The sequence below is a fragment of the Mycteria americana genome, chromosome 16 (genome assembly GCF_035582795.1).
Source record: "Mycteria americana isolate JAX WOST 10 ecotype Jacksonville Zoo and Gardens chromosome 16, USCA_MyAme_1.0, whole genome shotgun sequence".
Classification (NCBI taxonomy): domain Eukaryota; kingdom Metazoa; phylum Chordata; class Aves; order Ciconiiformes; family Ciconiidae; genus Mycteria; species Mycteria americana.
Window position 1 is genome coordinate 7,263,714 of NC_134380.1, and position 25,805 is coordinate 7,289,518.

The 25,805-nt window shown below is 54.8% G+C and overlaps 3 protein-coding genes and 1 long non-coding RNA gene across 7 annotated transcripts; 3 read left to right on the top strand and 1 right to left on the bottom strand.

Moving 5' to 3' along the window:
* The first annotated feature begins 91 nt into the window (after positions 1–91).
* Positions 92–12,119, top strand: MYCBPAP (MYCBP associated protein). The gene is made up of 20 exons (XM_075519121.1): positions 92–389; positions 619–672; positions 1,242–1,366; positions 1,941–2,100; positions 2,198–2,298; positions 2,806–2,980; positions 3,287–3,402; positions 4,129–4,279; positions 4,538–4,653; positions 5,357–5,457; positions 6,112–6,223; positions 6,567–6,756; positions 7,280–7,467; positions 8,042–8,188; positions 8,367–8,651; positions 9,492–9,613; positions 10,361–10,476; positions 10,962–11,092; positions 11,361–11,477; positions 11,973–12,119. The coding sequence occupies exons 1-20, from the start codon at positions 290–292 to the stop codon at positions 12,075–12,077; spliced, it is 2,712 nt and encodes a 903-aa protein (XP_075375236.1). The 5' UTR covers positions 92–289; the 3' UTR covers positions 12,078–12,119.
* Positions 12,120–12,290: 171 nt separating this feature from the next.
* On the bottom strand, positions 12,291–16,742 carry LOC142417938 (uncharacterized). Its single transcript, XR_012778156.1, has 3 exons — positions 16,672–16,742; positions 13,931–14,016; positions 12,291–13,072 (listed from the first exon to the last, which is right to left on the bottom strand). It is a non-coding gene; the product is annotated as an uncharacterized LOC142417938 (long non-coding RNA).
* Positions 15,800–25,736, top strand: EPN3 (epsin 3). Of its 4 annotated transcripts, none has more exons than XM_075519122.1 (10): positions 15,800–16,083; positions 18,836–19,491; positions 19,904–20,022; positions 21,688–21,771; positions 22,051–22,158; positions 22,268–22,352; positions 22,601–22,909; positions 23,803–23,913; positions 24,321–24,542; positions 24,685–25,736. In XM_075519122.1, exons 2-10 carry the CDS (start codon positions 18,921–18,923, stop codon positions 25,002–25,004), a joined length of 1,929 nt encoding a protein of 642 aa, XP_075375237.1. In that variant the 5' UTR covers positions 15,800–16,083; positions 18,836–18,920; the 3' UTR covers positions 25,005–25,736. The 4 variants fall into 4 exon arrangements, with proteins under 4 accessions (XP_075375237.1, XP_075375241.1, XP_075375239.1 ...); XM_075519123.1 differs by lacking the exon at positions 15,800–16,083 and adding an exon at positions 17,879–18,283; XM_075519126.1 differs by lacking the exon at positions 23,803–23,913.
* On the top strand, positions 16,209–17,845 carry LOC142417935 (uncharacterized). Its single transcript, XM_075519129.1, has 2 exons — positions 16,209–16,327; positions 16,895–17,845. Exons 1-2 carry the CDS (start codon positions 16,246–16,248, stop codon positions 17,542–17,544), a joined length of 732 nt encoding a protein of 243 aa, XP_075375244.1. The 5' UTR covers positions 16,209–16,245; the 3' UTR covers positions 17,545–17,845.
* Positions 25,737–25,805: the final 69 nt, after the last annotated feature.

The window sequence follows — 25,805 nt, forward strand, 5'->3', positions numbered from 1 at the left end:
TGCTGGGGGCAGCGGCACCCGGCCGCGGGGCGCCGGCGGGCGGCTCCTCCCCGGGCGCTGCCGGCCCCGGTGCCCGGCGCTGCAGGCCGCGCTAGGCCGCGCTAGGCCGCCGCCGCAGTGCGCACGCGCAGGACTCCGCCATCGCGGGGCGAGGCGGGCCTGGCGCCTGCGTGCCGCGTGCCGTGCCGCCCCGCGCCGCCCTCCGGAAGCGGCACCATCGAGTCGCGGCGGGAGGCGGCCCTCTAGGCGCCGGGAGCGGCTTCTCGGTGGTTGTGCGGGCGACGTTGCCATGGCGCCCGGGCGCGGAGCGGGCCGGCGGGATCCGGCGGCGGTGCCGGGGGCCCGGCCCGGCCCGGCCCGGCGGGAACCCCGACCCGGCACCCCCCCGGGTACGGCCCGGCGGGGGGGGGCGGCCGGGGGCAGGGGCGGCTGGCGGCCGGGCCCCGGGCCTGGCTTGTGCCCTCGGCGCGGCTTGCGCCTTGCTCGCACGGCCTGCGGGTCCCCGCCGCTCCCGAGCGGTGCATTGAAGCCACCATAAACAGTTTCTGCCCCACGCAGTGACCCCCTTTTCTTTTCTTTTCTTTTTTTTTTTTTTTTTTTTTTTTTAAACCGGGAAAGGCCGCATAATGGCACGCGTGCCGAGGGGCCAGCCCCAGCTGCAGGGACTTGCAGGTTAAGGATAAGGGGATAAAGAAATATCCCACCCCCGGTGGGCTTGCCTCGGCTGTGGCCCTGCCCGGTGGCGGCCTGTGCCGAGGAGCGCTGCCCTGCACCCGGCTCGGCAGGGGTTTTGCTGTTTAAGGGCTTTTTTGCTATTTAGGAGCTTCTGCAAATCCAACGGCTTGCTATCCGAGTTGTGCTTGGTGGCCTAGTGCAGCTCTGCAGGGAAGCTGCGTGCTTGTGCTTGCAGCTGGAGTAGGAAACTTCCCAGGCGTTTGTTCTTCTACCTGCGGGAAGCACGGGCTGTATTTATCTCATCTATTGTCTTTTATCTAGAATAAAGCATGAGACAGTTGAGTCCTAGTGACCCACTTTGGTCTTTGTAGCTTCTCAGAGTTTGATTTTCCAATTATAAGAGATGCTGAATTTAATTGTTCTGTGCAATCTTAAAAAAAAAAACAAAACAAAACCAAAACAACAAACCAACACATAGTTCAGCTGGAAATGGATAACCAGGCTGAAAGAGGAATAGGGGGTTTCCTTGGGAGACTGAAGAGGAGGTCTATTCATCTATTTTTCAGACAAGAAGGAAAAGACACATGAACTGTCCTCCTCAACAATTGCAGAAGAGCCTGTGCCCATTTCATGTGTTCTGCAAGGAGATGACATCCAGGCGCTTGCAATTAAGGTGGAGGACCTGGAGAAAGTATGTATTTTTACTGACAGAAACAAATACTTTACCTGAAACTCTCCTTTTATTTTGTGTGTTTAACAGAGGATCCCGTCCATTTACTTAAACCAAAACCCACTCTTGGAGTTCAGTTCTCATTCGATTTGTCTGTACTGCTTTTTATGACTTCTCGGATTATCAGGCTCAGTTGCTAAAAGTAAAGGATTATCGATCCTTACACAGCCTTTTCAAATGGACAGATAAGACGTCTGCCCTTTCAAAATTACATTTCCAAATTTCTAGTAACTATTACCTCTTTCCTTCTAAAACTCGGGTCAAACTGTGTGAGTGGCAGCATTTGACAGCAAGTGACACAGCAGAAAACTATTGGGAAAGTGATTTTAAACTCTTCTTGCTGCTCCAGTTATGAAGCAGAGTCCAGAAGAGTAAGCGAGTAACGAAGCTGGTATCTCCGCAGTCGTGTAACATGCCTCTTAGGGGAGGAACAGCCTGTACGGATATGACTTCTCTGCGTATCCTAGAAGGCTCAGAAGGAATGAAGGTGAGTCAGTATGTACCTAATTGCATTGTGACTGTTTATTTTCTGAAGCTCCACGCTCCACACCTTCCCCATGATGCTGGGAGAATTCCAGTTAGGAGGAAATACCTCGTTCGAAAGTACCAACCCAAAGAGACAAAGAAGAAGGCGCATTTTCTCGTAGCATGTCGTGCTTTCCCAAAGGCACCCAGGGAACCACTGCGTTTTTCTGGTAGGGTTAAACTTCTCATCTTTGACTTTAGGTTTTGTCAAGCCTGGCTTTATTGACCTGACTCTAGGATTGTTTGGGATTTTTTTTTGTGTTGTAGGACCAGGACTGTTTGATGGCTGTGAAGAGATTCTCCCTCACCACATTTTGGGAAGTCTCCAGGAGTTCAAGATGGAAGCCTTGGCCAGAGGAAACGCTCAGGTTGGTTTGTAAAGTTACGAAAGTGCAGCTGTGCGGCGCTTTTCTAGAGGTGGAGTGTGGTGCCTACAGTACCTCTCAGTGCTTTTCAGCACCTATCAGGAACACGTCAGGCCTGAGGTGTGGTTTTCCCAGCTTCGTCATACTCTGCGGGGAGGGCTTGCCTTCAGAGAAACTGCACCAGCAGGTTTTGAAGTCCTGTGTGCAGGATGAGGTCATGGAGGGATGAATTACAGAGGCTTCCTCTTCCATATGCGCTTCTGCTGATGGCGTCAGGCTTGCAAGGGAAGAGCTGGTGTTGCAGCAATGCCATTGCTCAAGTCTAATTACTCAGATAAATCCTTCCATTGTTTCTGAGTGTGTTCCTAATGCCCTATTTTTGCTCCTCTCAGAGTGATCAGGTAAAAGTACTGTCAGTCTGAAGAATTCTTTTCTCCTCCCCTCTCCCATTCTCGTTGTGGTGGCAGTGTGTGCATGGAGAGGTTAATTAAACGTTTCCTTTCTCTTCAGATAGCAGATTTTATTGAGGTTTCTCATCAAAATGTTACTGTAGCAGCTTTAAAAGAGGAACATGGAGGAGAGAAGAAAAAAAAGGTTCATCAGACCCCACTAGCAGAGCACAAAGCTCTCCAGAACTGGCACCGTAATATGACAATCAGGAAAAAACAGGAGAAATACCTAGGAGGTGAGAAAAGCTGAGGCCTCGTTCCGTGAAATTCTGTATGCAGGTGGGGGAGTTTGATGGCACCACAACGAACAGTAACGGTCATAGCCGACTGGGGTTAATCCTGTTGCTGTTGCGTGTTCTCGGAGCTCCCCACGCTGCTGGTGCTAGTGGCCGTGGATGCTGTGGGGAGGTGCGCTGGTGGGTCTGGCTAGGGGAAGGACGGTGGATTTGGTGGGGGACAGTGTAAGGCGGTTACACGTGAACAATAGGTAAAGGGTGTGCCCAGACGTGCAGTACCAATGATTTGATGTTCCTTCTTTATAGAAATTCTTCAGAGGCCAGAGAATGAATTGCTGATGAGCATCTCGGAGGATTACAGGCAAATCCAGGAAGAACGTGACCTTATTGACCGGAGTCTCCCTGCCCTGCTTCCTGGAAAGGTGAGAGCCCCACTTCCTCTGCCTCCTGATTGCTCAGTTCTTGTGAAAGAGCTAAGACACTGGTGTTGTGAGTAACACCTCTGAAGATCTGTCATTAGATATTTATCAAAGCCACTCTAAGTCTTTCAGTGTAGTGTGCAACCAGAGCTTTCAGTGACTTTTAAAAATAAAAAATGAACTGTGCTATCCGTACTAGTCAGGGGAAAGTGGTGGTATGCTTTGGCTCCTTACTAACGAACTGCTGTACGTGGGCAAGTGCCATTTCTTGATTATCGCCAAAGACTGTCATGCACTGGGAAGTGGCATGGGGACATGCCGCAATTGCTGTTCCAGGGACAGAAAGATCTGATAGCTTCAGGCTTGAATTTTAGTGATTGCTGTGGAGAAAGGGGTATGGGTAAGTCAGGAGGATTATACGAGTATCCTATGTTAAAATTATTTTTTTACATTTATAGCACTATCAAAGAAATTGCATTTGTGTGAGGCATTATTTTAATATCATTCAACCTTCATGTAGCACTAGATAGAAAAAAGTTCTTTTGCTTTTGACAGCAGCCTGATAGAAATTTTGGCTTGCTCTGCAGAAAGTGATAATTTATAGACTTCTAAAATGTTCGTATAAGCAGAGTTAGACCCCTTCTTCTTTTAGGCTTCTAGTCCCTGTGAAAATAGCAGGCAGTTGTATGCCTCTGAAAGCATCAGTGGGAGTTTTGTTTTCTGCCCTAGGGCTACCGAAGAGGAAGCGAGTTCTGGAGCCAGCCCGAGCGTATTGGAGATGAACTCACTGGCCTGACGATGACACTGACTCAGAGAGAACGTGGCTACCCAGAGCCAGTCACTCATGTGGGGAAACCGCACACTGTCCGGATGGAAACGGGTAAGGGGATGTTGCAGAGAGGTGATTCCACAGAAATGGGGTACAAGTGTGGAGGGAGCAGCAGAAAGACATAGTGACTCTTGTGAGTATGGAGGCTCACGTTATAGTTGTCCCTTCTGACAGCTGCAGCACAAGCTACTTCCCAGTCATCTGTTGGACCTTCTCTTTAAAACACCGTGAGACCAAAATTTGGCAGAGAGTGATATTAATAGGCATGTGGTATGTAGACAGTGAGCTCTTGTATGGGTATTTCCACAGGTCTGAAGCCTCCAAAGAGGATCCCTTTCCATCTAACCTGGGATAAGAGTCTTTTCCTGAAACATCGACGGCAGGAGCTAAAATCTGTCCTAGAGGAGCTAGATTTTTATAAGCCGGTAAGACTAGGGGAGCAAGGACATTCTTTGCGTCTCTTGTCAGATGCTGCAGAGTAACACAAAATTGCCAAGAACTGGATCTGAAAAAGCATTAGGAATCTAAAACTTAGCCCTACAGTACTTATCTTGGAAATTCCCACACTGCCAAAGGGCCACACCCATGAAAGAGTTGTCTAGCCTCCCTAAGCGTTGCATGGAGTGGTCTAGGAGCCTCAGAATAGGACCCCGAACCAGCAGCATGCAGCTGCCAAGACCTAGGCAATAAAAAAACCCTGCCAAATACTGGTGTAGGACTTCGATTTAGTGCCTCAGGGAAGATGGAAGACACCTTTACCCATGTGGAAGACACACATCTGAAATAATCTCCTGAAGGCAGGTAGCCCCTCCTCTTAAAAGCTGAACAAACCTCACCTTTTTCTTCTGAAACCCGGCTCTGGGGATGAGAAACGTGTGTGAAGGAGACTTTTCCCATCCATGCATCATTTGTAGTGGGGAATGCAGTCACCTGGGATTCTTGGGAGACCCAGAGGTGGTTCCTTCCCGTGTCTCTTAAGCATTCATTGGATACCTCTAAAAACCATCACAGGAGCAAGGTATCTCAACTTTGCTTTACTTGACTCAGTTGGTACATTTGTCTGGTATTTTAACTTCCTTTCTATTTCAAAAGAGAAATTGAGAGTTGGTCATTTTTCTGTATGTCCAGGATCTGGATGGACTGGAGGTGATCGGTAAAGGGCAGCCTTTCACGTCTGTCTCAACAGAGCCTTCTCCACATTCCACCACTTCTGAAGAGTCTGAAACCCTGTAAGTTTTACTTCATGGCAGAAATGAAGAATTTTGGCTATGTACCATCAGTCTGTAAGGGTATCCTTAACCATCCTTATCCAGAACTCAGAGAAGTCTCCACTGGGGCACAATAAAAGACATTCCTAATATTAAAGTCACCAGATTTAGGAATCAAGCAGTTCCCTTGTGCCTTGGGGCCTCGTGCCTAAGGAGCAAAAATCAGAGAAAAGGTTTTATTGAGGTCCTTCCTCCAGTCTTCCCTCTGTGTAGCTCCAGAGCTTACCTTAGGCAGGGTGGGGATTCTGCTCTAAATTACCTCCATCTGGTTGTCTTTTTCCAGCCTTCAACTTCCATCATCATTTGCCTTTTTTCCCCGTCCTGTCCATCTGTAATGGGCACAACCCAAGGGCCTCTTCTCCTTATTCCGTCACGTACCCTCAGCCTTCCTTACGCAGGTGTCATTCTTTAATGTTCTGGCTGTCCTGTCCTCCTCGATGGTGACAAGTCACTAGCTGGAGTTTACCACGTCTGGAGGGCTCTGTCCCTAAAGAAATGATGTGGAAAAGCATTAGCTGGGATTATTTCTTATAGGGTCTTGTAAATCACCCCTGGTTCTCCCCCCTCTGAAAGTGAATTTTACTCCATGAAAACGCTGGTTCTTGTTTTCTTTAGCAGTGACTCCTTAAGGGACTACCCCGATGTGGTTCCAGAAGCAGTACTAGGTCCATCTTTAGATTTCTGTGGCCAGCCTGCTCGTTGGATCAACGGTACCGCTTCTCGCAGGGTAATTGTGTGCTTTTTATTGTTTAGTCACACTAAGCCTGCTTGAGTTCCCAAGTCGCAGCTGTACAATGAGTGTCACTCCCAGGCCAGAGAATAGGGGATTTATTCTGAGCATAATAGAGTATCCCTACGTTTGCTCTGGAGAGATCTAGAAACAGAAGGGGTTGCTCTCTCTCTGGTGTGAAGCTCAGATTCCCAGGCTCTCTCTGTATAGTGGCCGCTTCACTGAACCTGCCCTACAAGTTCTCCTACCATGCCCTTATTTGTGGCATGACTTCAGGCAAGATAAATCCTGCCAGACAGAGTAGAAATAGTTAACTATGTATTTTTCCTCTTCCTTGTAGGATGAAATTGGCATTGCTGCCCGGCTCACCTTTGAGACTTTGGCTAGTGAGAAAGCTGAAAGCTTCCTGACGGTGAGCAATGATGGCACAGCTGCCATCTTCTATAACTGGATGAGGCTTCCCCAGCAGATTCCTTCCAGAGAAACCAAGGGGAAGAGGATGCAGTGTTTTTACTTTGATATCAGACCAGGTATGAGAGCTGCTGATCTCTGAGATCTTTGTGCATAGACCAGAGAGCACGTATTCAGGAGTTATCTGAGATGCTGAATCTGACTAATGGCAGAGCAAGCCTGTTGGGTGATTCTCCTTAGGAAGCCACCCTGGGCATCAGAGCTGACTCACAACAAAAGAGGTGTGCAAGGCAGATCCCTTTCATGGGACTTAAAAGAAAGGAGGTAGCTCCTAATCTGAATGTAAATGGGTGGAATAGTGAGAAGTGAATCATTTTCTGATGGCAAACTGGCCATAATCTGCCAGAGAGAGTACTGAGCTTGCTGTAAAAGGAGCGTACAGTGGAAATAACACCAGTTCAGCAACATGGTGACTGGGAGTAAATCTGGAAGGAGAAAAATAGCTGGATGAAGTGTGATAACCAGCTAAGCTATGGGGAAAGAGTCTCACACAGAGATAAGGACACTCGGGGTGGGGTTGGAAAAGGGTAAAGTTAACCAGGTGGTTTCTTGCAGACTGATGCATTTTCTCTTTTATTTCAGGTGTAATTTTGCCTGGAGAAACTAAGAAGTTTTTCTTCCTTTTCAAGTCAGAGAGAGCAGGCATTTTCAGTGAGTCCTGGGAATTTAGGACACATCCTCTGTTATTAGGAGGAGCTCTGCTGCAGGTGACCCTTTGGGGAATCGCTGTGTATGAGGATAAATTGGCTGACCTCCGAGAGAAACTGGAGGTAACCAAGCATGTAACTGGGTAACTGTGAGCTTTGAACTTAATATGCAAATAGAGGATAAGGGTGGGAGTGGATGACACGGTATTTTTATTGCTATGCAATTAGGGCTGAGAGTAAGATGATTATTTATTTGCAGAACATCTGTACATACTTGAGCAGGTTTGCTAAATAAAATGGAAGAACTCTGCAGTCTATTGTAATGTTGTTAATAAAGACATGATTGTGTCTCCTAAACTGTTCACATTAGTCCTTTAAAGAATGAATTTTCTGTTGGTAATGAATTTCAGTAGTTACTTACTGGAGATGGGGTTATGTGTCATATGGTATAATATCAGTTAAGGGATAAATTGAAAATTACACTATGCTTTGAAAAGTATAGTTTGGGGGAGGATTTGTGGGGTTTATTTGAAAAGCTGTTGTAAGTATTGCTCTGCTTAGCAGGGTTTGCAGTTATTCTTGTCCTTGTAACCCTGTATAATGTATACATGTGGTTACTAGCGTGGGTGCGAATTTGTTTGTGTGTCTGTATGTGGAACGGGAACTCACATATGTTGCGCTTGTTGTGGTGCATCAGACTGACCTGACTGCTCGAGAAGGTGCTACTATAGTAGAAGAGAGTCTGCAGGAACTTCTTGTCCGAATTCGGACCCCAGAGCGCACCCCATCTCCTGTGGATGCCTATGTCACAGAGGAAGAGTTATTCCACCGGAAGAATCCCGAGGTGACGTTTGCAATTTGATGGGCTACACAACTGAAATAGCAGGGAGGGAAGACCCGTGGGGCTGGTGTATCCCTGGGTTTCTGGAGGCTGGCACAGTCTGCCATGGTGGCTTTAACAATTAGGTTTGTAGAGGAAAGGCATAGCTCATTTCACTATTTACCTTTTCCCGTTATCACAGTTGCATTATCAGCATCGAGTGGTGAAGCAGCTGCATGAACTCTGGAGACAGCACGTGACTGTTCCTTCAGCCATTGACGAGAAAGCGCCCGCGGGCCAGAAGAGAACTGTGGAGGTCATGCAGTACCAGGAGAGTACCTCGGAGGCTCTCCCATCTCAGAGCAGCACCACAGAGGTCCCAGGTTGGAAGACCACACTCGAGGAGGCTCTGAGTCAAATGACGAACGTGGAGGAGAAAGAACCAGGCCCCTCAGGATGGAACCTCTCCTTTGAAGACTTTAAGCAGGTGGTCACCCCTGTTCCCTCTAGTGCTATGACAAGCTGGTGGTGTTTTCATTTCCCTACAAATAGCCTGGCCTACCCCAGTGTGAGCCCACCCAGAGGTCTGCTTCCAATGTGCTGGGAGTTAGAGATGATTTATGTGTGTTGCAGAACAGCACTTCAGCTTGCTGACCACACCCTCAGTGCTCTTGTAAAGAGATTCCCAAGAGAGACTTTGAGGGCTATTGTGTGAAGAAGAAAAGAGAACCACGCAATGTAATAGATATTTTAAGCTCTTCCTCCGTTAGCTTTCTGTCATCCCAGGACTGAAGGCGGGGGGCAGGCTAATCCTACAGCCTCCTGTGGTTTCCCCAAGGGCTCCTCTCCTTGGAGAGTCCTTCCTATTCATCAGAACGCTAAGGGGGCACTCATGACAGGCTGTGGATAAAGTACAGACCTCCCTAGATTAAAGCAAGAGTGGTTTAGATTCTGTCAGCACAGTTTTTCTGCAGTGCTCTCTTGGAAATCTCTCTGCTGCTTTTATAATTAATCTTTACTTCAGGGCCTTCTAGCTCGCTAGAATCCCTGTTCTCCAGCACACCTGTGAAATTGCAAAGGGGCTTACTGTCAGTCTAACTGGGGGGTCTGGGATTGCTCCCCAGGTCTTGGGTTGTGTGTGCACCTTGGCCAAATCCCAGCCGTATAGGAGGCCACACCTGGGTGCGTAAGTGCCCAGTGCAACCGGGTTTCAGACTGGTGTACAGGAAGAGAGCTGTGGTGTGCTCCGTTGAGCTCAGGGTCCACAGACTGGGAATGAAGACTGAGAAGAAGCGCTCCATGGGCGCTGTGTTTTCTCTCACATCAGGCTATAAGGTCAATCCCCAAGGAGGAGCAGCGAGAAGAAGCACTGATCCAGCTCAATAAGGCAGCACTGGAGCTGTGTGTTGAACAGAGGCCAACTCAGTCAGACCTTTTGTATCAAACCTGGTGCGTTACCTTTGCAAGATAAAGCTTGTAAATGTGTCGTGTGATCAACAGCCTTAGCAAGCTCTGTTGCAAGCATTGTGATTCAGAGTGCAGATAATTATATGAGGTCTAGAAGTTGTCTTTACACTGTTTTTTATAGATTAATTGTAGCAGCTGTCTAGGACCCAAATGCCACTTTTTTTTTTTGAGATAAGTTTAGAATATTAAATTAGTGTACTTTTGGGGAGTATACAAGATTATTTCTGGCAAAATTATTCTAGTCTATATTTATGAAACCTTTGGGTAATTTTCTGTACACTTTTACTCAGATAACTGTATCCTCCCTCATACAGTCTCTCTGTTCTTTGCTCAGGCTTTCAGACTGTAAACATATCAACAGCTTCTAGTCGCTTCTAAATTAGAAGGGTGCAGGTTCCTCTTGGTAAACACAGAGAGCAGGTCAATGCTGATTTACCAACATGTGTCATGTTGAAGAGCAGGAGACCTAGTTTCACAGGTTTCACAGGAGACCAGGGTCCATATGAGCCCATTGGTTTGCAAACAATTGAGACCTCAGAGGGCTCAAACATGAGGAAAGTAATTTAGCATCCCTCTGCACAGATTTTGAGATGGTGGGTGCTATTTTATTGGTTTAGTTGGACAGAACAGCTCTCGGCTGTAGGCTGAGGCACTTCACTCCTGGGCACAGGGTGAAACAAGATGGCAACTGCTGTACTGCCTGCCTTCTGATTCTGATGCTTTTCTCAGTCTCCAGCTGTGGCGTGAAACAATTGATGGTCTGGTGAGTCACTCTCTGAAGCTGAGATCCCTGCTTGGCTTGCCTGAGAAGGACACCTATGTAGATGTTGTTCCAGAGGAAACAGGTAAATGGTAGTTTTAGTACAGCAACCGGTTTCTGTGGACTGTTGGAAATCCAGAAAATGTGCTGAATTTCACCTGAAATGGCAACTTCAGCAGTTTCCCCTCAAAACTTTTATAACAAAATGTGTCAGAAGAAATGGCAGATTGTGTGATACTAATTGTGATCTGTGGTTTGGGGTCATTAAAAAGCCACCACGCAAATAAGCCTTTTAATTTAGCTAGATGTAGCCATGGTTTTCACACAGACTAACCCCTATCTCACTATTAGCTGTTTTACAGGCTTGTTCTGATACACGTCTGAGACCTGTTCATTCCTTATTTAAACAAAGTACTCTTCAAGGTGTTGTTTTTCAGTGCAGTACAGCTCAGATTAATAAGAGGAAAATACATTGCAAAAGTAGTATACTTCCAATGTGTGAGTGCAGTGGGCTTGTCTTTCTGGATGTGAAAATGTTGTTTTGGGTAACTGAAATTATTTCTTTTGTAGTGGAAGTAAAGCAAACTATAAAAGGAGGAAAGGAAGACAGAATAACCATTAGGAAAGAAGAGAGAAGGTCATTTGGTAAGGATAAAGAAGGCAAAAAAAGAACAACAAAGACAGCAGGGAAAGAGAAAGAGGTATGTGTTGGGATGCCTGTTGAAACCTAAGTGCTGGGGACAGTGTGATCCATTCTGAGCTGTGTATTCTGAGCCTGAGCTGATTTCCAATCCAGTCAAAGAGGTGCTGCTTCTGGGAGGTGCATCTTGCAACAGGCTGAAAGGTGTTCAGACCTATGTCACTCTTTTTTTTTTTTTTTTTTTGTCTGTCCCTGAATAGGAATGGCCAAGCAGCAGGAAGTTAAAATTAAAAGATGAGAAAAAGCTGAAATCTTCCACTTCATTGCAGGAGGTGAAAGGGGGAGCACAGCCCATGGAAGCTGTAACTACAGATAGAGTAGGACCTCCTCAGGAGCAAGTGGACCCTGTTTTGTTTGGGACATATCAAGAAAAACTTTATATTGAAGTGAGTCTGACCTGAGCTTATATCTTTGTTTCTTAGTTTTATTCTTTGCTTATAAGCATACATTGAAGCTGAGGTGGAGAGGTAAGCATTTTGTTAAACTCAGAAAACTGACAAATATATATCTGTAATTCTGTAGCAAGGTAAGTGTGAAATACAAAATAAGATGTCCTTTATCCCAGCCTGGAATCTGTTAACAGACATCCAGCCATCACATAGCCACATGCAGGATTTCTATCTGGGATGTCTTTAGCATGCTTGCAGACTCTTGAGGGATCAGCAGAATTAATTGTATCTCGGATAATGTTAAACACACTTCATAGCCAGAAAAGTTATTACTAGAGCTAAGCACTGTTAGCAGGCAGCCACTTTTATGTGGTTGTGTGCGTGCCCGTACATTAATGTGCATGAGAAACCATCTCTCTGTCTGTCTATCTTGTCATCAGGATTTCTTCATGTGTTTTCACTGCAACTATTTTCTGTTAATTTCTGCTGCAGGTTTATGGGCTGCTGGATTCAATGGTGAGCAAAATGGTTTCTTTATTTGAGGAACTAAAGAAAAAAGGTGCTCTGAAGTGGGAGAGTGAAGCCCTTTGTAACTAGAAATAGACTTACTTTTAAAAAAATAAATAAATAACCATCTTTACACAGATCAAGTGGAGATTCTTTTTTCTGAAGTGATGCACTGGTTACAAATACTGGGCTGCCTCTTTTCTGACATGCTGTGATGCGAGACTATTGCTAGATCATCTGTTACTGGTACAGATGATTGGTTGCCAAGAAGAGACAAGGCAAGAAATATCACAGCCTCAGAAACCGTTAAGAGTAGAAAATACTGGCATTTCTGCTACGGAAGAAGAATTTAAAAGCACCAGCCAACGTGAGATATGTCTTATTCTTTGTTTCTCGATCTTGCTTGGCTAGCAGGTGAGTGAGCAGAGTGTGTCCCTTGTACTCATGAGCCCAAGTACCAGGACAGTAACTAAGAAAAATCCATCCCATTTTTGATCATATTCTTGACTGCTTGTCCAGTCCCCTCTCGGGACTCGCTGACAGCAGGCTTCTCTGAGGCATTGAGGATCCCAGTGAAAACACAGTATCCCAAGGGGTGTGCCACCCTGCCTGGTTTTGCACACCTGACTTTATTTCTTGTGCTGAGCTTGCCATCTTTTTCCATCCAGCTCAGTGTACCCGTGCCCCATTCTGAGCCAGCTCTTACTTGCTCCCTTCCAAGACTAATCACTCTTGAATTAAAATGAGTGAAATCCATGCCATAAATATTGTGAGCATGGTTAGGCCTTGTGTTGGAGCCACCCGTCCTGTCTCTGTCAGCCTGTGTGTGCATCTGAGCTTATCACCACTTTCTGTCTGGGTTTCCTTGTGCATCGCAGCTGGAATGGAGCTTTTTGTGGAGGCATCGCAGGTCTGAGTGTCGCATGCTCTGCAGCTGGGCTTGGGTCAGAGCAGGTCTCCAAGGCAGAGCGAGCTGGGTGCAGGGTCTCTCTTGACCCGGCATCAAGAGAGACCCGGCGTATGTCAGGAAAGTGCTGCCTTCCTGCTAAAGCAGCTGGACGGCATTCCCCAGAAAGGCTTTGCCCCTGTAGAGAAATGACATCAGTGTAGATTATTAATTGAGGTTTGTGATACCTTTGGGGTTCTTAGGCAGCAGATGCATATCCGCGCTGAGCATTGCTGTTACAAATTCTGTACATCGCTGCGCAGTTGCACCAGGCGTGTGTGCCTCAGGCACGTGCTCTTTTACATTGGCAGCCACGCTGACGTGCGTCTTGGAGCTGCACGTAGTGTAAAATAACTGTTCCTTCTGCAGAATTGTTTTCTTTTGCTTTCTCATTTTAACTCGTGTGCTGTCTCTGAGGAGAGGATATATTCTTCCCTTTGGCTCCCGGCAGTACCACGGCAAAGCGCAGCTTATTTTTTTTTGCTGGCCAGGTGAGGCCCCTCATGTTTCAAGATGCTTTCTCTTAGCGGGGTGCGGGGAAGCACTTTGGCTTCTGTGGAAGCCAGGAGCCTCTTGTGGGTTTGTGCCGCCAAGCCAGAAAGGGAATGTCTCTGCTCAGCATTCCTGTAGTGAGAATTTCAGCAACATTTTAAGAATTAGAAGGAAAAAGGCCTGAAGTTGGGGTGTGTCTCACAGGCTCTGACAATAGCTCCTGCCTCCCTGGAGATGATTATCAGCTTGTGAATATGCCCAACTCAAACAGCTCAAGCCATCTGTTTCTAGACAAGATGGAATCTGCACTTTATAGAGGCAACGTGATTGTCTCAAAGGCAGGAATACTTTTATTTGGTAGCTTTACCTTAAAAGATGGCAAAGCCCATTCACAAGATCTGTGCCTCCAGTCCAGCCTATAGAAACCAGGCTCCATGTATACCTCTACTCGCAGGAAAACTTAATACAAAAATAGGTAGATGGGAGTTTCATGTTACTCACGTACCATGGAAGAATGTCCCATGCTGGTCTCTCCTTCCCTTCTAGAGGAGGAGCCTGGTGGCCCAGGGCAGGTGGGTGGCATAAGAACTTCTGCAAAGGAGAGCAAACCTGAATGCTGTGAATAGTCTTAATTTTTTGTCATAAATATTGCCAATGCCTCTTACAGCCTTAGACAAGAATGTCCTCAAGGGACAAGGTACAAGCAGCGCACAGGAAGGCGTGTGCTGGGCCAGCAAGTGCAATACTCTGCTGTCTGGCTGCTGCAGCTTTCTCTGAGCCAGCTGCCTTTTTTTTTTTTTTTTCTTTTGCATTGATTTGTGGAAGTTACATGACTGGAACTGCAGTGGAATTAGAGCTGGCTTCCACAGAACACCTTTAGAAACGTGTACCCCTCAGTTACAGGCCTGGTGTGAGATGTGGTTTCTGTCATTAGAGCAGAGACCCTCAGGGCTGGTCAGCCCCGTGCTCTGAAGGATGCGTGGATGCTCCAGTCCCTATAATGCCAAGTCCTAGCAGCCAGGCAAGGAGAGTATTCCTTCTCTTCTCCCAGACGTGGGCATTATTTGTATTAGTGTTAATAATTTGTGTTGTGTTTGCTAAATAACTGAGGTGAGCGACCTTCCTGGCCTTGGGAGTTGCATACCAAACCCATCACGTGAGTTGGGGCCTGAAGACACCGTAACTATTAGAGAGGCCGGGAAGGGAGATTCTAGGAAAATGTTGCAAGCAGAAGGTGACAGCACATTTCCAGAGGCTTCTCGATGGCAGAGGGGGTCTGGGTGAGCAGCCAGCTTGTGCCAGGGCTGAGGGAAATCGGCTTTAGAGCCTTGCTGGCAGGGTTGTGGGCCACCTAGCAAATCCCACATTTGTACAGCTCTACCACAGCTCGTGGGGTTTTGTGTCCCCAGGGAGAGGTTCACTTTGCTTATGAAAAGCCAATGCCTGAAGAGGGGCAAGCTGGCTGCCTCAGCTGTCTGACACAGGTGAACCGGGAACAGAGGAAGAGGAAGGCCGGGATCTTGGGTGGTGGGAGCCATTCCTCTTGGTCGCCTGAGCTGGGATGTTCTCCAGGTTGACCTGGAGGATGGTTTGGATGCTGGAAGTGCTCTTCTCACAGGCTGCAGCTGGGAGTGGGATGAGATGCGCACTCTGCTTGCGCAGCTAGAGCCTGTTGGGAAAGTCAGGCTGATGAGATCTGCAAAGCCCCTGGAGGCACGTAGCCTCCCGCCTGCCTTCTCCCCGCGACCCAAGGCAGGACCCTCAGACCTTCAGCGCCGGGGCCTGGGGCAAGACGAATCTCAGCTCTGCGCTTTGTGTGGCGGGAGCATCAGCAGGAAGGCACGATCTCAGCACACGGGAGATGCTTTCCATTATGGAAAATGTCAGTGATATTAAAAAGATTATATATATCCATAATACTTGAAGGCCTGTCAGTGATTAAAATGGAAGGCAGAGGCCGGGAGAGAGGGGGTGGCATTGAAACGATCGAGAGACATGACTTATTTTGTCATGTCATCTGATGCCTCCCTCTCTCCCCCAGCCAGGCTCCGGGAGCTGTTCAGAGCAGGGGAAGAATCCGCTCCAAATTTAGATCGTGGCAAAAAAATTTTAATGAACCCAAATTGCAACCGTGGCCTTGGGTACCAGAGAGGGAGCTGCATTATGGGGGGGGGGGGGGGGGGGTCGGCATCCCTCGGAGCCGCTTCCGAGCCCGGGGACGTTGATTTCTGTCTAAAAATAATTGGGGGGGGGGGGGGGGGGGGGAGGGGAAAAAAAAAAAGAAATAAAGCAAAGCAAGCAGCAGCGAGCAGCGCCTGGCTGGCTGCCAGCGAGGGGCAGTGACTGAGCATTTACAGCATCCCCGCCTCCCGCATGCGGCGGGGCAGGGGCTCGGCGCCGCATCCCCCGCGGCCGGTACCGCACCGCGCTGCGCCGCGCCGCGCCGCGCCGGGGGACGGGGCTGAGCGCCTCTGCCGGTGCCCGGGCGGGAGCCGGGCCGGGGCTCGGGCGGCCCCGAAGGGGTTAAGCCGGGACCTGCCGCCGGGACCTGCCCAGCCAGCCCGGCAACTCGGCGGCGCGCAGCGGGCGGGCTGCGGCCGCCTCCAGCCCGCTCCCACCGGCCGCCGGCACGGCGGGGCCGCGCTCCGCTCCGCGCAGGTAAGCGGGGCTGCGCGCCCCTCGGCAGCCGGGCGGCGGGGGGAGGAGGAGGAGGAGGAGGAGGAAGAGGAAGGGGAAGGGGAAGGGGAAGGAAGGGGAAGGAGGGCGGAGGAGGAGGAGGAGGAGGAAGGTTCTGGACGCCGGAGCATCGCGGGCCGGGGGATGCCGGGCCCCGGCGGGCAGCTTGGTGGCGCGGCGCCTCCCGGGCTGGGCTCGGGGCCCCGGGGCCCCGCGGCGGGTGCGGGTGCGGGTGCGGGTGCGGGTGCGGCCCCCGGGCGGGCTGCGGGAGCCGGCGGCGCGGCCGAGGGCTCTGCCGGGAGCCTTTCCCTGCTGCTCCCTCCATGTCGGGCGCTGCTTCTCGCAGCCTGCACCTGATCAGGGATGGAGCGGGGATTTGATCCCCCCCGGCCTCCCTCCTCCTCTCTTCGGGCCCCTCTGCCCTCTCCTCCTTCCCCCCATCCCCTCCTGCTCCCCCTCCGTGTTATTCCTCCTCGCCCCCCCGCCGCCCCCGCTTCGCTTCCGCAGTCCCCTGCGCCGGGCCGCGGGGCGATGGGGACCTGTCCCCGCACCCGGGTGTCCTTCTCCCACCTGGCAGCCTCTTGCTCAAGGTCACTGCAGTAATTCCATCTGAGCTGCTGGGTGCTGCTGCCTTATCTCCCGCACAGCTTCTGTTTCACTCCCTTTATATTCCGGGGGGGGATATTGTGTTCGATAAACCCTGCTGCTTTTAACACTGCTGGCAGCGCTCCAGCCAGGGCCACGCTCCTCTCACCCCTGCCGCAGCCCCTGCTTCCCGTCTCTTCCCGTGCAGACTTCCCGGGCCATCTCGTGGTGGGCAAAGTCCAGCTGGGACCGGGTCTCCGGCCAGGACGAGTGGTGCTGGAGCCCGTCATGCTGGACCTGGGGTTTGTCCTGCCAGGAGACCTGTTGGAGGCAGGAGGGACCGTCCTGCCCCGGAGGAGGAGTGCTGGTGTTTGCTGGTGTTTGCCGGTGTTTGCTGGGCCGGTGGCACCTTTGGAAAACGTGACTTTATCTCCCGCCTGGGTGTTGGTGGAAAGCAGAGCGTGGAGCCAAGTCCTGGAGGACTTTGCTGCATCGCTGCCCTTGTCCCGAAGCCGTCTCCGTGCCAGGCGGGCAACGGCGCGGCTGTCTGCACCACGGGCTCTCCCAGTGGGATCCAAAGGCTGTGCCGACGGGCTGCATTGCGAAAGGGAATCGATACAGGGAAGCGTCTCGAGAGAAACTTTGGCCGCCCGCGAGTGCGGCAGTGGCAGGCTCCTCTCTGACTCACGGGGGACATTGCTGGTTGAGCCGTGGGGCGCCCGGCCGCTGGCCCGCGGGAGCAGGAGGTGCTGGACTGGTCGCACGGGTTGTACGGGAGCGTGGCAGGCGCCGTGCGTGGCTTGTGGGCACGTCAGCACGGCCCCGGCCCAGCTCTGGCAGGAGAGAGCAGTGTCCTGAGCCGGGAGAGGGCTGGACACGGCGCAGCGGCTACGGTCCAGGGAGGTACTGGCACTCCGAGGTGTGTGGTGGGATGCAAACCAGTAATCGCTGTCCGCAGGCGCTGCTGCATAGGGGAGATATTCCTCTGCCCGCAAGTGTTATCTTGGATGGGGAAAAATTGCCAGTGAGTTTTGTTGCAGCCGCAGTGAGAGCTCTGGGAGCAGCCTGGCTCCCCAGCCCTGCGGTGCGGCCCTGCTGAGGGCAAGGCAGCTCCAGGCAGCCTCTGCCTCCTGGCTTTGCTTAGCCCTCTGATAAAATGAGGGTAAATGGTGTCTTCCCACCGTGCAGGGAGAAGGACTAGCCCGGAGGATTAGGACTAGCCTGGAGTAGGGGACAGAGTGGTGATGGGCTCACGTGAAGATGGGTCCAGACTGACCCATGCGATTTTGCATCCCCACTGGGCGCAGCGCATCCCAAGGGTGGGCACTGACCACCGGGAAGGTACCAAGGCAGCTCCCGGCCGAGCCAGCCCCTGCCGCCCTGGCCCTGGATCTGGGTGTAGAGAAGGCTCAGGGAGCTCAGGGGTTTTTGGAGAGAGGGGATTGCGTTATCCATCCTGCTCACTGACCTGGTGCTGGAGGATAGCACCCCAAATTTGCAACCCTGCATCAGCATGTGCTTCTGTACCCGCAGCCTCTTGCGGAAGCAAAATTATTGAGTTTGCTGGGAAAACCCACCCGAGTGGCTGCCAGCACCGGTAAGTCATGGCAGGCTCTGACTCACGGCAGGGTTTTGGTTTTGCACGACACATCCTCGGCAGCACTGAGAGTCTTGGGGCAATGGCCGGGGTGAGCAGGGCCACATACGGCCACAGATAGTGCATCTGGGCGTACAGGGGAGCCCCTGGCTGGCGCAAGGGCTGGGAGGCCTGAAACCAGCTTTGCAGGGATGGTGGGGCTGAGGCAGCCAGGATCTGGAGGAGGGAGCTGCCATTTTCAGGTGGTTACTTTTAGAAGCAGAAGCGCAGGGTAAAATCTCCTCCAAATGTTGCTGAATCCAGAGCCAAATCTCTTGGCGGCTCCGTGGTGCTGGGTATCGGCTTGCTATGAGATTTTTTCCCCTTGCGCATCCTGCATTCTGTGTGTCTTTGGGTTAGCGAGCAGTGGCAGCCTGGCACGGTGCACCTGATGCCCCGATGATGGGCACTTCCACCTTGAGAAGTGTCCCAGGTGCCAGCCGAGGGCTCTGGGGTTGGGTCTCAGTGGTCAGGGCGGTGCTGAGGTCTCTGTGTCCCTGTTCCCTGCTGCAGGCGCCGGTGAGGCTGTGGCTGTGAGCGCCCATCCCTTCTTCACCATTCCTGCCCGCTGCCGGTGGGTTTCCGGCACCACACAGCCATGACGACCTCGGCGCTGCGCCGGCAGGTGAAAAACATCGTGCACAACTACTCGGAGGCAGAGATCAAGGTGCGGGAGGCCACCTCCAATGATCCCTGGGGACCCCCCAGCTCCCTGATGTCAGAGATTGCCGACCTCACCTTCAACACGGTGGCCTTTGCCGAGGTCATGGGCATGATCTGGCGGCGGCTGAACGACAGCGGCAAGAACTGGCGTCATGTCTACAAAGCCCTCACCCTCCTGGACTACCTCATCAAAACCGGCTCTGAGAAGGTGACCCACCAATGCCGGGAGAACCTCTACACCATCCAGACGCTGAAGGACTTCCAGTACGTGGACCGGGACGGCAAGGACCAGGGCATCAACATCCGAGAGAAGGTGAAGCAGGTGATGGCACTGCTGAAGGACGAGGAGCGGCTGAAGCAGGAGCGGGCACATGCGCTGCAGACCAAGGAGCGCATGGCCCTCGAGGGCATGGGCAGCGGCAGCCACCAGGTCACCTATGGCCGCCGTGCATCGCCCTACGGCGACGACTACGGCCGGGCACGGGGCTCACCCTCCTCCTTTAACTGTGAGTGCTGCTGGCGGGGGCCTGGGGGCTCGCTCGCGGGGCTGGTGGCTCGCTCGGGCTCGCGGTGGGGCAGAGGCAGGCGTTGCATTCAGTTTGCACCCGCCTGGTGCCCATCGCTCCCCGCCGTCTTTTGGAGGGGTGGTGGTGAAGCCTGACTCTATCCTGTGCCACAGGCAGAGGTATGGCTTGGCCAGTGGTGAACCCCAACAGTGGTGGCAGCTGGTGTTGCCCCGAACCTTAAACCCACGGCTCGTTTGTGGTAGGGAGCTCTAATGTGGGGCTACGTCCCCTGGGGAAGCCACGCTGTGGAGCTGCGGGCTTTGGGATGGCCCTGGGGGAGGCGGCTGATGCGTTCCCCAAAATACCCCAGTCCTGACGCTGCTTCTTCCCCTTTTCGTCTGTTGTCTCCCAGCATCATCCTCATCCCCACGGTTCGCCTCCGACCTGGAGCAAGCAAGGCCCCAGACAACGGGCGAGGAGGAGCTGCAGCTGCAGCTTGCGCTGGCCATGAGTCGGGAGGAGGCGGAGAAGGTAGGGGTGGCTCTACCCGCCCCGGGGCACGCGAGGCTGGGCATCTCCCTGCACCTTGCCTTGTCTGTGGGCATGGTGGGTCATTTCCCTGGGAGGAGGGAGGATTTTGGGGGCTGCCTGAGGTCAGTGCATGCACCTGCAACCGCACCAGGCTGGTCGCACTGTGCCTGGCATCCAAAATCGCCAGCAGGCAGATGGAGGCACAGGCTGTCCCTGCTCCCCATCCTTGTACCAGTGGGGACAGCACCAGGCTGAGACCCATCCAGCCTTCCAGACCCCAGGGTGAACTGTGGGATGTCTTCTGGATCCGCCGTGACCCCCCCAAACCTGGCTGCCCTCTTCCACTGAGGGCTTCTGGTCTAAGCTCCCCCATTTCTCTTGCCTTCCCGCAGAGGTTTTAGGAGGTGATGCCTGGCCCAGTGCTGTGGTTTGCATGGGGGGTGGGGGGCCAGCAGCATCCCCAGGGCTGTGCAGGGCTTGATGGGGCCAGGTGCTCCCTCCCACTGGCTGGTCCTTTCAAACCGGGCTAGAAGGAGCACTGGAAAACAGCACCAGGAGGAGCCGAGCAGGGATGTGGGCAGCAAGCAAGCTGCTGTCCCCAACCGTGAAACTTCGCCCAGGGCTGTCCCCTCTCCTATCTGCTGGCCACGGCCCCTTTTCCACCGGGGACGGCTTATTTGAGCACCGGTTGAGATTGTCGCCGGCTGGCACGGAGCATGCGGGTATGGCCGGGCACACAAAGTCAGAGGGACGTGGTGACCGAGAGGCTGTGTGCCCGGGCCGGCGGGCGTCCCCCCGGGGTTGGCACCGAGCACCCTGAGCTCAGTCCTGCCGGGGCAGGGGACACGCTTTGGAGACGGCGCTTGCTGCTGCCCGTCTTCCCTGCCCAATGGAGGCTCTTTTGGAGACAGAGCAGAGTGTATATCCCTATTTTTGTCCTGGAATTGGAGTATTTATAGCTTCCACACGCTGCTGCGATGAGCACTGTAGGAACTTGCTCTTGAAAGCGTTGCCTGTTGGAGTCCATCTGGGCTGGGCACAAGTGTGCACGCTCGCACACACTTGTACAGGCGTACACACACGTGCACCCCCACCAGGGTCCCCATTCCCAGCCCCAGCTTGTCCCACGCTGCTGGACAAGCATCACGGGGTGGTAATCAGGGCTGCCACGGCAGTACGGGGACAGTCTGTTTCCAAAATCTGCCCCAGGTCTGGGCGCTTTTCCCCCAGCAGAGCGGGGCCAGGCAGAATTCCCGAACTGAGGCCGGTCGGCATCACAACCCCTCCTCGCCAGCAGGCTGCTGGGGCGAGGGGACGCCTAATCAATCCCCTCTCCTCCGCTGACTGCATCGGAGTCCCTGAAAACCTCCCAGGGGAGATGCTGGCTGCCTAACTTAGGGTCGTCCCAGCCTAGATGCAGAGGCAGGTGATGGGGTAGGGGAAGGAGCTGGGGCAGTGGCTGCAGGGGAGCCTGAGCGGGAGCCAGTTTGAGGGTGTAGGGACAGCAGGCTGGGGGTCTGCAGGCAAAGCCAGCTGGATGGGCACAGAGATGCTGTGCAGGCAGGTGAGGGGCCGCAGGAGAGGCGGTGGCGAGGACAGGGACCTCCGAGCAGTCCCGCAAACTGAGGGCAAGCTGAAATGTCACCCAATTTCCTCTATTGGCAGAAGCCACTTCCTCCAATTTCCAGTACAGACGAAGAAAGGCAATTGCAGCTAGCGCTCGCGCTGAGCAAAGAGGAGCATGAGAAGGTACCTGAGCCCTGGGCGCTCCTCCCTCCTTGCACTTGGGCTTCTCTCTGGGGCACCGGAGCCCAAAACACCGCCTTGCTCCGGCACTCGCTTTGCTTTCGCTGCTCCGGGCTGTCTGCTGAGCGCTCTCCTGGCGGGCTCGGCCCCAGAGGAGCTGTCTGCTCGGATGCTGGGACTTTTCGGGGACGCGGTGGCAGCTCCTGTGCTGGGTCTGTCTCCTGGTAAAGGTGCTGGCTGCAGGGTCGCTGAGCTCACGGGCCCCGTCCCTTGTCCCCGCAGGAGGTGAGGGCTTGGCAAGGGGAGAACTCCCTGCTGCAGAGAGCCATGGAGGAGACTGCCCAGGGCAGGGAGGAAGAGGAGGAAGAAGATAAGATGAAGAAAAGCCAGGTACAGCACTGGGGGCCTGGATGGCCCCACAGCCAGCCTGGGGCTCTGCGGCGATCCCACAGGCCTGCCCTGGACTTCCCTCACCTCTTTATTCCCTTTCTGTTTGCAGTCCTCTATCCTGGAGCTGGCAGATATATTCGGGCCGGCGCCAGCCCCCTCCAGCCACACGTCTGCCGACCCGTGGGATGTGCCAGGTGGGGGCAACTCACAGGCTACCAAAGCTTGGGACAGTGGCAGAAACCTCTCCCTTGCCTCTCTCCCTCCCCAGTCCCTAGGAGCTCAACAGTACGGAGCTCTTGCTTCCCCTCCTCCACTGCCCCGTCTGTCGCACTCCTGGGTGGTACTGCTGGAAGCCGTGGTCCCCCGGGCACATCCCTGCCACTCAGCATCCCTCCACGCCCTGCACCATTCGCCTCTTCCACAACTTCCCTTCTTCTTTCAGATATGAAACCCAAAGCAGAGCCGACGGCCTCTGCCTGGGCCGGTGCGGCCGACCCCTGGGTGCCGGTCCCGGCTGCCGGCGGAGAGCCCCTCTCCCAAGCGAGCGCCTCGTCCCAGCAAACCTCTGCTGGGCCCTGGGATTTCCCCCCTGGCACCACTGCAGCCTCTGACCCTTGGGGGAAGGCACCCTTGTCTTCTGGCTTCCCTCCTGCGGACCCCTGGGTGACGGCATCCCCCCCCGCCCAGGTCTCTGGTTCTACGCCAGCTGCCGACCCTTGGGCCGCTGTGGCCGAGCAAACTCCTAACCCTGGTAAGAGGCTCGACTGGCGTTTTGGCTTTGCTGGGGACTGCGGGCAGCGTTGGCCATCGCTGCCCTCCTGCGAGTGGGCATCCCGGGGTGCTCCCCCCTTCCTCCCACAGCCAGCTCTGCAAACACCCCCTCCCGCTCTCCTGTCCCGCAGCGAGACCTCTGCTCGCCCCTTGGCATCCTGAAGACTTCAAGGGACTTCTAGGCTTTATCTTTGCACAGAATAGGCTGCTTTAATTAACATGGCACACTTAACGGAGCCCTCCCGTGGGAGTGGATAGCAGCCGCCGCACCGCTCCAGCAGCGGGGTGACGGTGTGTGTCCCCCCAGTGATATCTGTTTGTTGAAGAACAACCCAAACCAGCCCCACACGCCCTGCCGGGACAGGACGGTTGCTGCTCGCAGGTGCTGCATTGCAGATGGGGAAACGGTTGTAGGAGCAGCCTGTGTTTCAGAGCTTAATGCCACTCTCGGTTCCTCCTCGGTGCTTCTTCCGGCCCCACAGAGGTCCCGCGTGTGCTGCCCTCAGTTTTGGTCCCTGGGTAGGAGAGCAGAACCTGGCCTGGGGGCCAGTGCTGGTTGTTAAAGCATTCCTGCAGACCTGTCCCCTCCACCTGTTCCCGCTGGGGCTGGGAAAGGGACCTGCCTGCTGCAGGGGGAAGACTGCAAGCAGCGTGGGGGCTGCCTTGGTCTGCAATGACCCCCTGTGGTCTGGCTCATCTTAGCCCCCGCCCGGCCAGTGCATGTTCCCAACCCCCAGCCCCGCACCCCCCCACCGCACGCCCTCTTCTCTGTCTCCTTGCAGGCAGCCGCCCCTGCCTCTCTCCTGCCCGTACATCTCCCGCCTCTCACCTCCCCGCTTGCTCCCCTCCTTGAGTCTCACCTCTTCCCCCCAGCTCCAGGGGGGGACGCTTTCGACCTGTTTGCAAAGCCGCCCGAGCCAGCCGAGCCGCTGGAGCAGGAGCCCTCGCAGCCACCCTCCTCGGCCAAGTCCAACAGCCCTGTTGGTAAGAGCCGGGGGAGTGGGCAGGGGCCGATTTGGGCAGGGGGGGACGGTGACCTGTCCCTGCCCACTGCAGGGAGGCAGCTCCAGGGCTGGCCGGCCTGTGCGTGGCTGCGTGCTGGCGTGGCCAAAGCTCATTCCCACCTGCAACCGCGCGTGCCATGGGCTTGGGCTGCCCCGTAGCCGAGGGGGCAGCTCTGGTCGCTGTGTGCACCCACGTCCCCAAACTCGCTGCCTTCCGCCGTGGCTCAGGGGGTGCTCGGGCACGCCGTGCCGCAGCCTCAGTCCCACCACACTGAGCTGTGACCTGGGGCGTGACGTGCCGTTAGCCGCCCCGTGCAGTGACGGGGGACGCTGTCACCCTCGGTGTCTCCCAGCTGGCTCACGTGCTCGTCTCCCTCTCTGCTGCAGAGCTGGACCCCTTCGGCGACCTGTTCCCCAGCGCCAGGCAGGACGGGGCGAAGAGCTTCGACCTCGCCAACCTGGCCGACTCCCTGCCCGAATCCGGCAAGGAGCGGAAGGACTGTAAAACCCCCGAGGCCTTCCTCGGCCCTGCCGCCTCCTCCCTGGTCAACCTGGACTCCCTGGTTGCGCCGGCACCGGCCTCCAAGACGCGCAACCCCTTTCTCTCGGGTAGGCGCTGGTGCCGCGGTGCGGGCTGCCGGCCGGGGGCTTCCCTGGGCCGGGCAGAGGGGTGTTTGGGGGAGGAAGAGGAGGCGGAGGAGGGCTGGGGATGGCGCGGCTGCCCTGACGCGTCCCATCCTCTCCTTGCTAGGTCTGAGCACGCCGTCCCCCACCAACCCCTTCAGCCTCGCCGAGCAGCCCAAGCCGACGCTCAACCAGATGCGGACCAGCTCGCCGGTGCCCAGCCTGCCCGCGGGCCTCCCTGCCAACTCCATGACCTACAGCGCGTCCCTGCCGCTGCCCCTCAGCAGCGTCCCCGCCGCCGCCACCGCCCTCCCCGCCTCCGCCAGTGCCTTCCCCCAGGCCGGCACCTTCCCCGAGCTCCCCAGCAACTTGCCGCAGCCTTTACTGCCGCTGAGCGGCCCCCCGGCCCCGCCGCCCGCTCCGGGGGGGCTCAACCCCTTCCTCTGAATCCTCTGGAGGTGCAGACTCTCGCCCCTTCCCCGGCTGTTACAAATGCCCCCGGCCTTTCCTCCCGCCAAGACCTTGGGGGGGGGCAGCGGTTTGCTAGCTGCGAGGAGGGTGCCCCCCACGCCAGCCCCCGCCCTGTGCCCGCCGGCCGGGGGGCAGCCAGCGTGACCCCCTGCGCTTGGCAGGCAGGAGGGGACCCGCTTCCCCTGCGAAGGCCGGAGCTGCTGCCGAGGGCGGTGCAGAGGCCACGGCGGGGCCCGTCCTCAGGGCTGTGCTTTGGGGGGCTGCGGGCCGGGCTGGCGCAGGGGCTCCCGCTGCCGGATGGGTCCCCCGGCGTTGGGGGCTTTGGCCGCGCGGCTGCGGGGAGCTGGGGTGGCGCTGGGGCCGGGGGGAGCTGGGGTTCCCCCCCCCGCCCCCGCCCCACCGCGCTCCTCTCCCCGGGCAGGTGCTGCCCCACGCCGGGGTCCCCGGCCGGTTCGCGCTCCCCTGGCTGTCGCTCCCCGCCCCTCTCCCGTCGCCCCCCGCCTCGCCCCCTTCCCGCTCGCTGCCCCCCTCAGCCCCCCGGACCCTCCAGAAGGAGCTGCGGGCAAGGGCGGGCAGGGCCCCCGCGGGGGCAGCCGCCCTCTCGCCCGCTCCGGGCCTAGGGGGGGCGGCGGGGAGCGCCGGGGCTTCGGCGCTGCTGGAGAGCGGCGGCTCCGGGCTGCCTGTGAGAAAATAAAATGCTCTGACGGACGCGGTGTGCGGCTCCCGGGCGGCAGCCGGGGCGGGCAGGGCCCAGCGCGGGGGCCGGGCCGGGGAGGG

What these genes read in the sequence shown, in the direction of transcription:
- MYCBPAP (XM_075519121.1), top strand. Translation starts at nt 290, where the DNA reads ATGGCGCCCGGGCGCGGAGCGGGCCGGCGGGATCCGGCGGCGGTGCCG. An exon ending in TGGCCAGAGGAAACGCTCAG is followed by an intron (nt 2,299 to 2,805) that starts GTTGGTTTGTAA and finishes CTTTCTCTTCAG; the next exon opens with ATAGCAGATTTTATTGAGGT. An exon ending in AGCTAGATTTTTATAAGCCG is followed by an intron (nt 4,654 to 5,356) that starts GTAAGACTAGGG and finishes CTGTATGTCCAG; the next exon opens with GATCTGGATGGACTGGAGGT.
- LOC142417935 (XM_075519129.1), top strand. Translation starts at nt 16,246, where the DNA reads ATGCCGGGCCCCGGCGGGCAGCTTGGTGGCGCGGCGCCTCCCGGGCTG. An exon ending in GGGCCCCGCGGCGGGTGCGG is followed by an intron (nt 16,328 to 16,894) that starts GTGCGGGTGCGG and finishes CTTCCCGTGCAG; the next exon opens with ACTTCCCGGGCCATCTCGTG.
- EPN3 (XM_075519122.1), top strand. Translation starts at nt 18,921, where the DNA reads ATGACGACCTCGGCGCTGCGCCGGCAGGTGAAAAACATCGTGCACAAC. An exon ending in GCAAAGAGGAGCATGAGAAG is followed by an intron (nt 21,772 to 22,050) that starts GTACCTGAGCCC and finishes TTGTCCCCGCAG; the next exon opens with GAGGTGAGGGCTTGGCAAGG. An exon ending in CGACCCGTGGGATGTGCCAG is followed by an intron (nt 22,353 to 22,600) that starts GTGGGGGCAACT and finishes TTCTTCTTTCAG; the next exon opens with ATATGAAACCCAAAGCAGAG.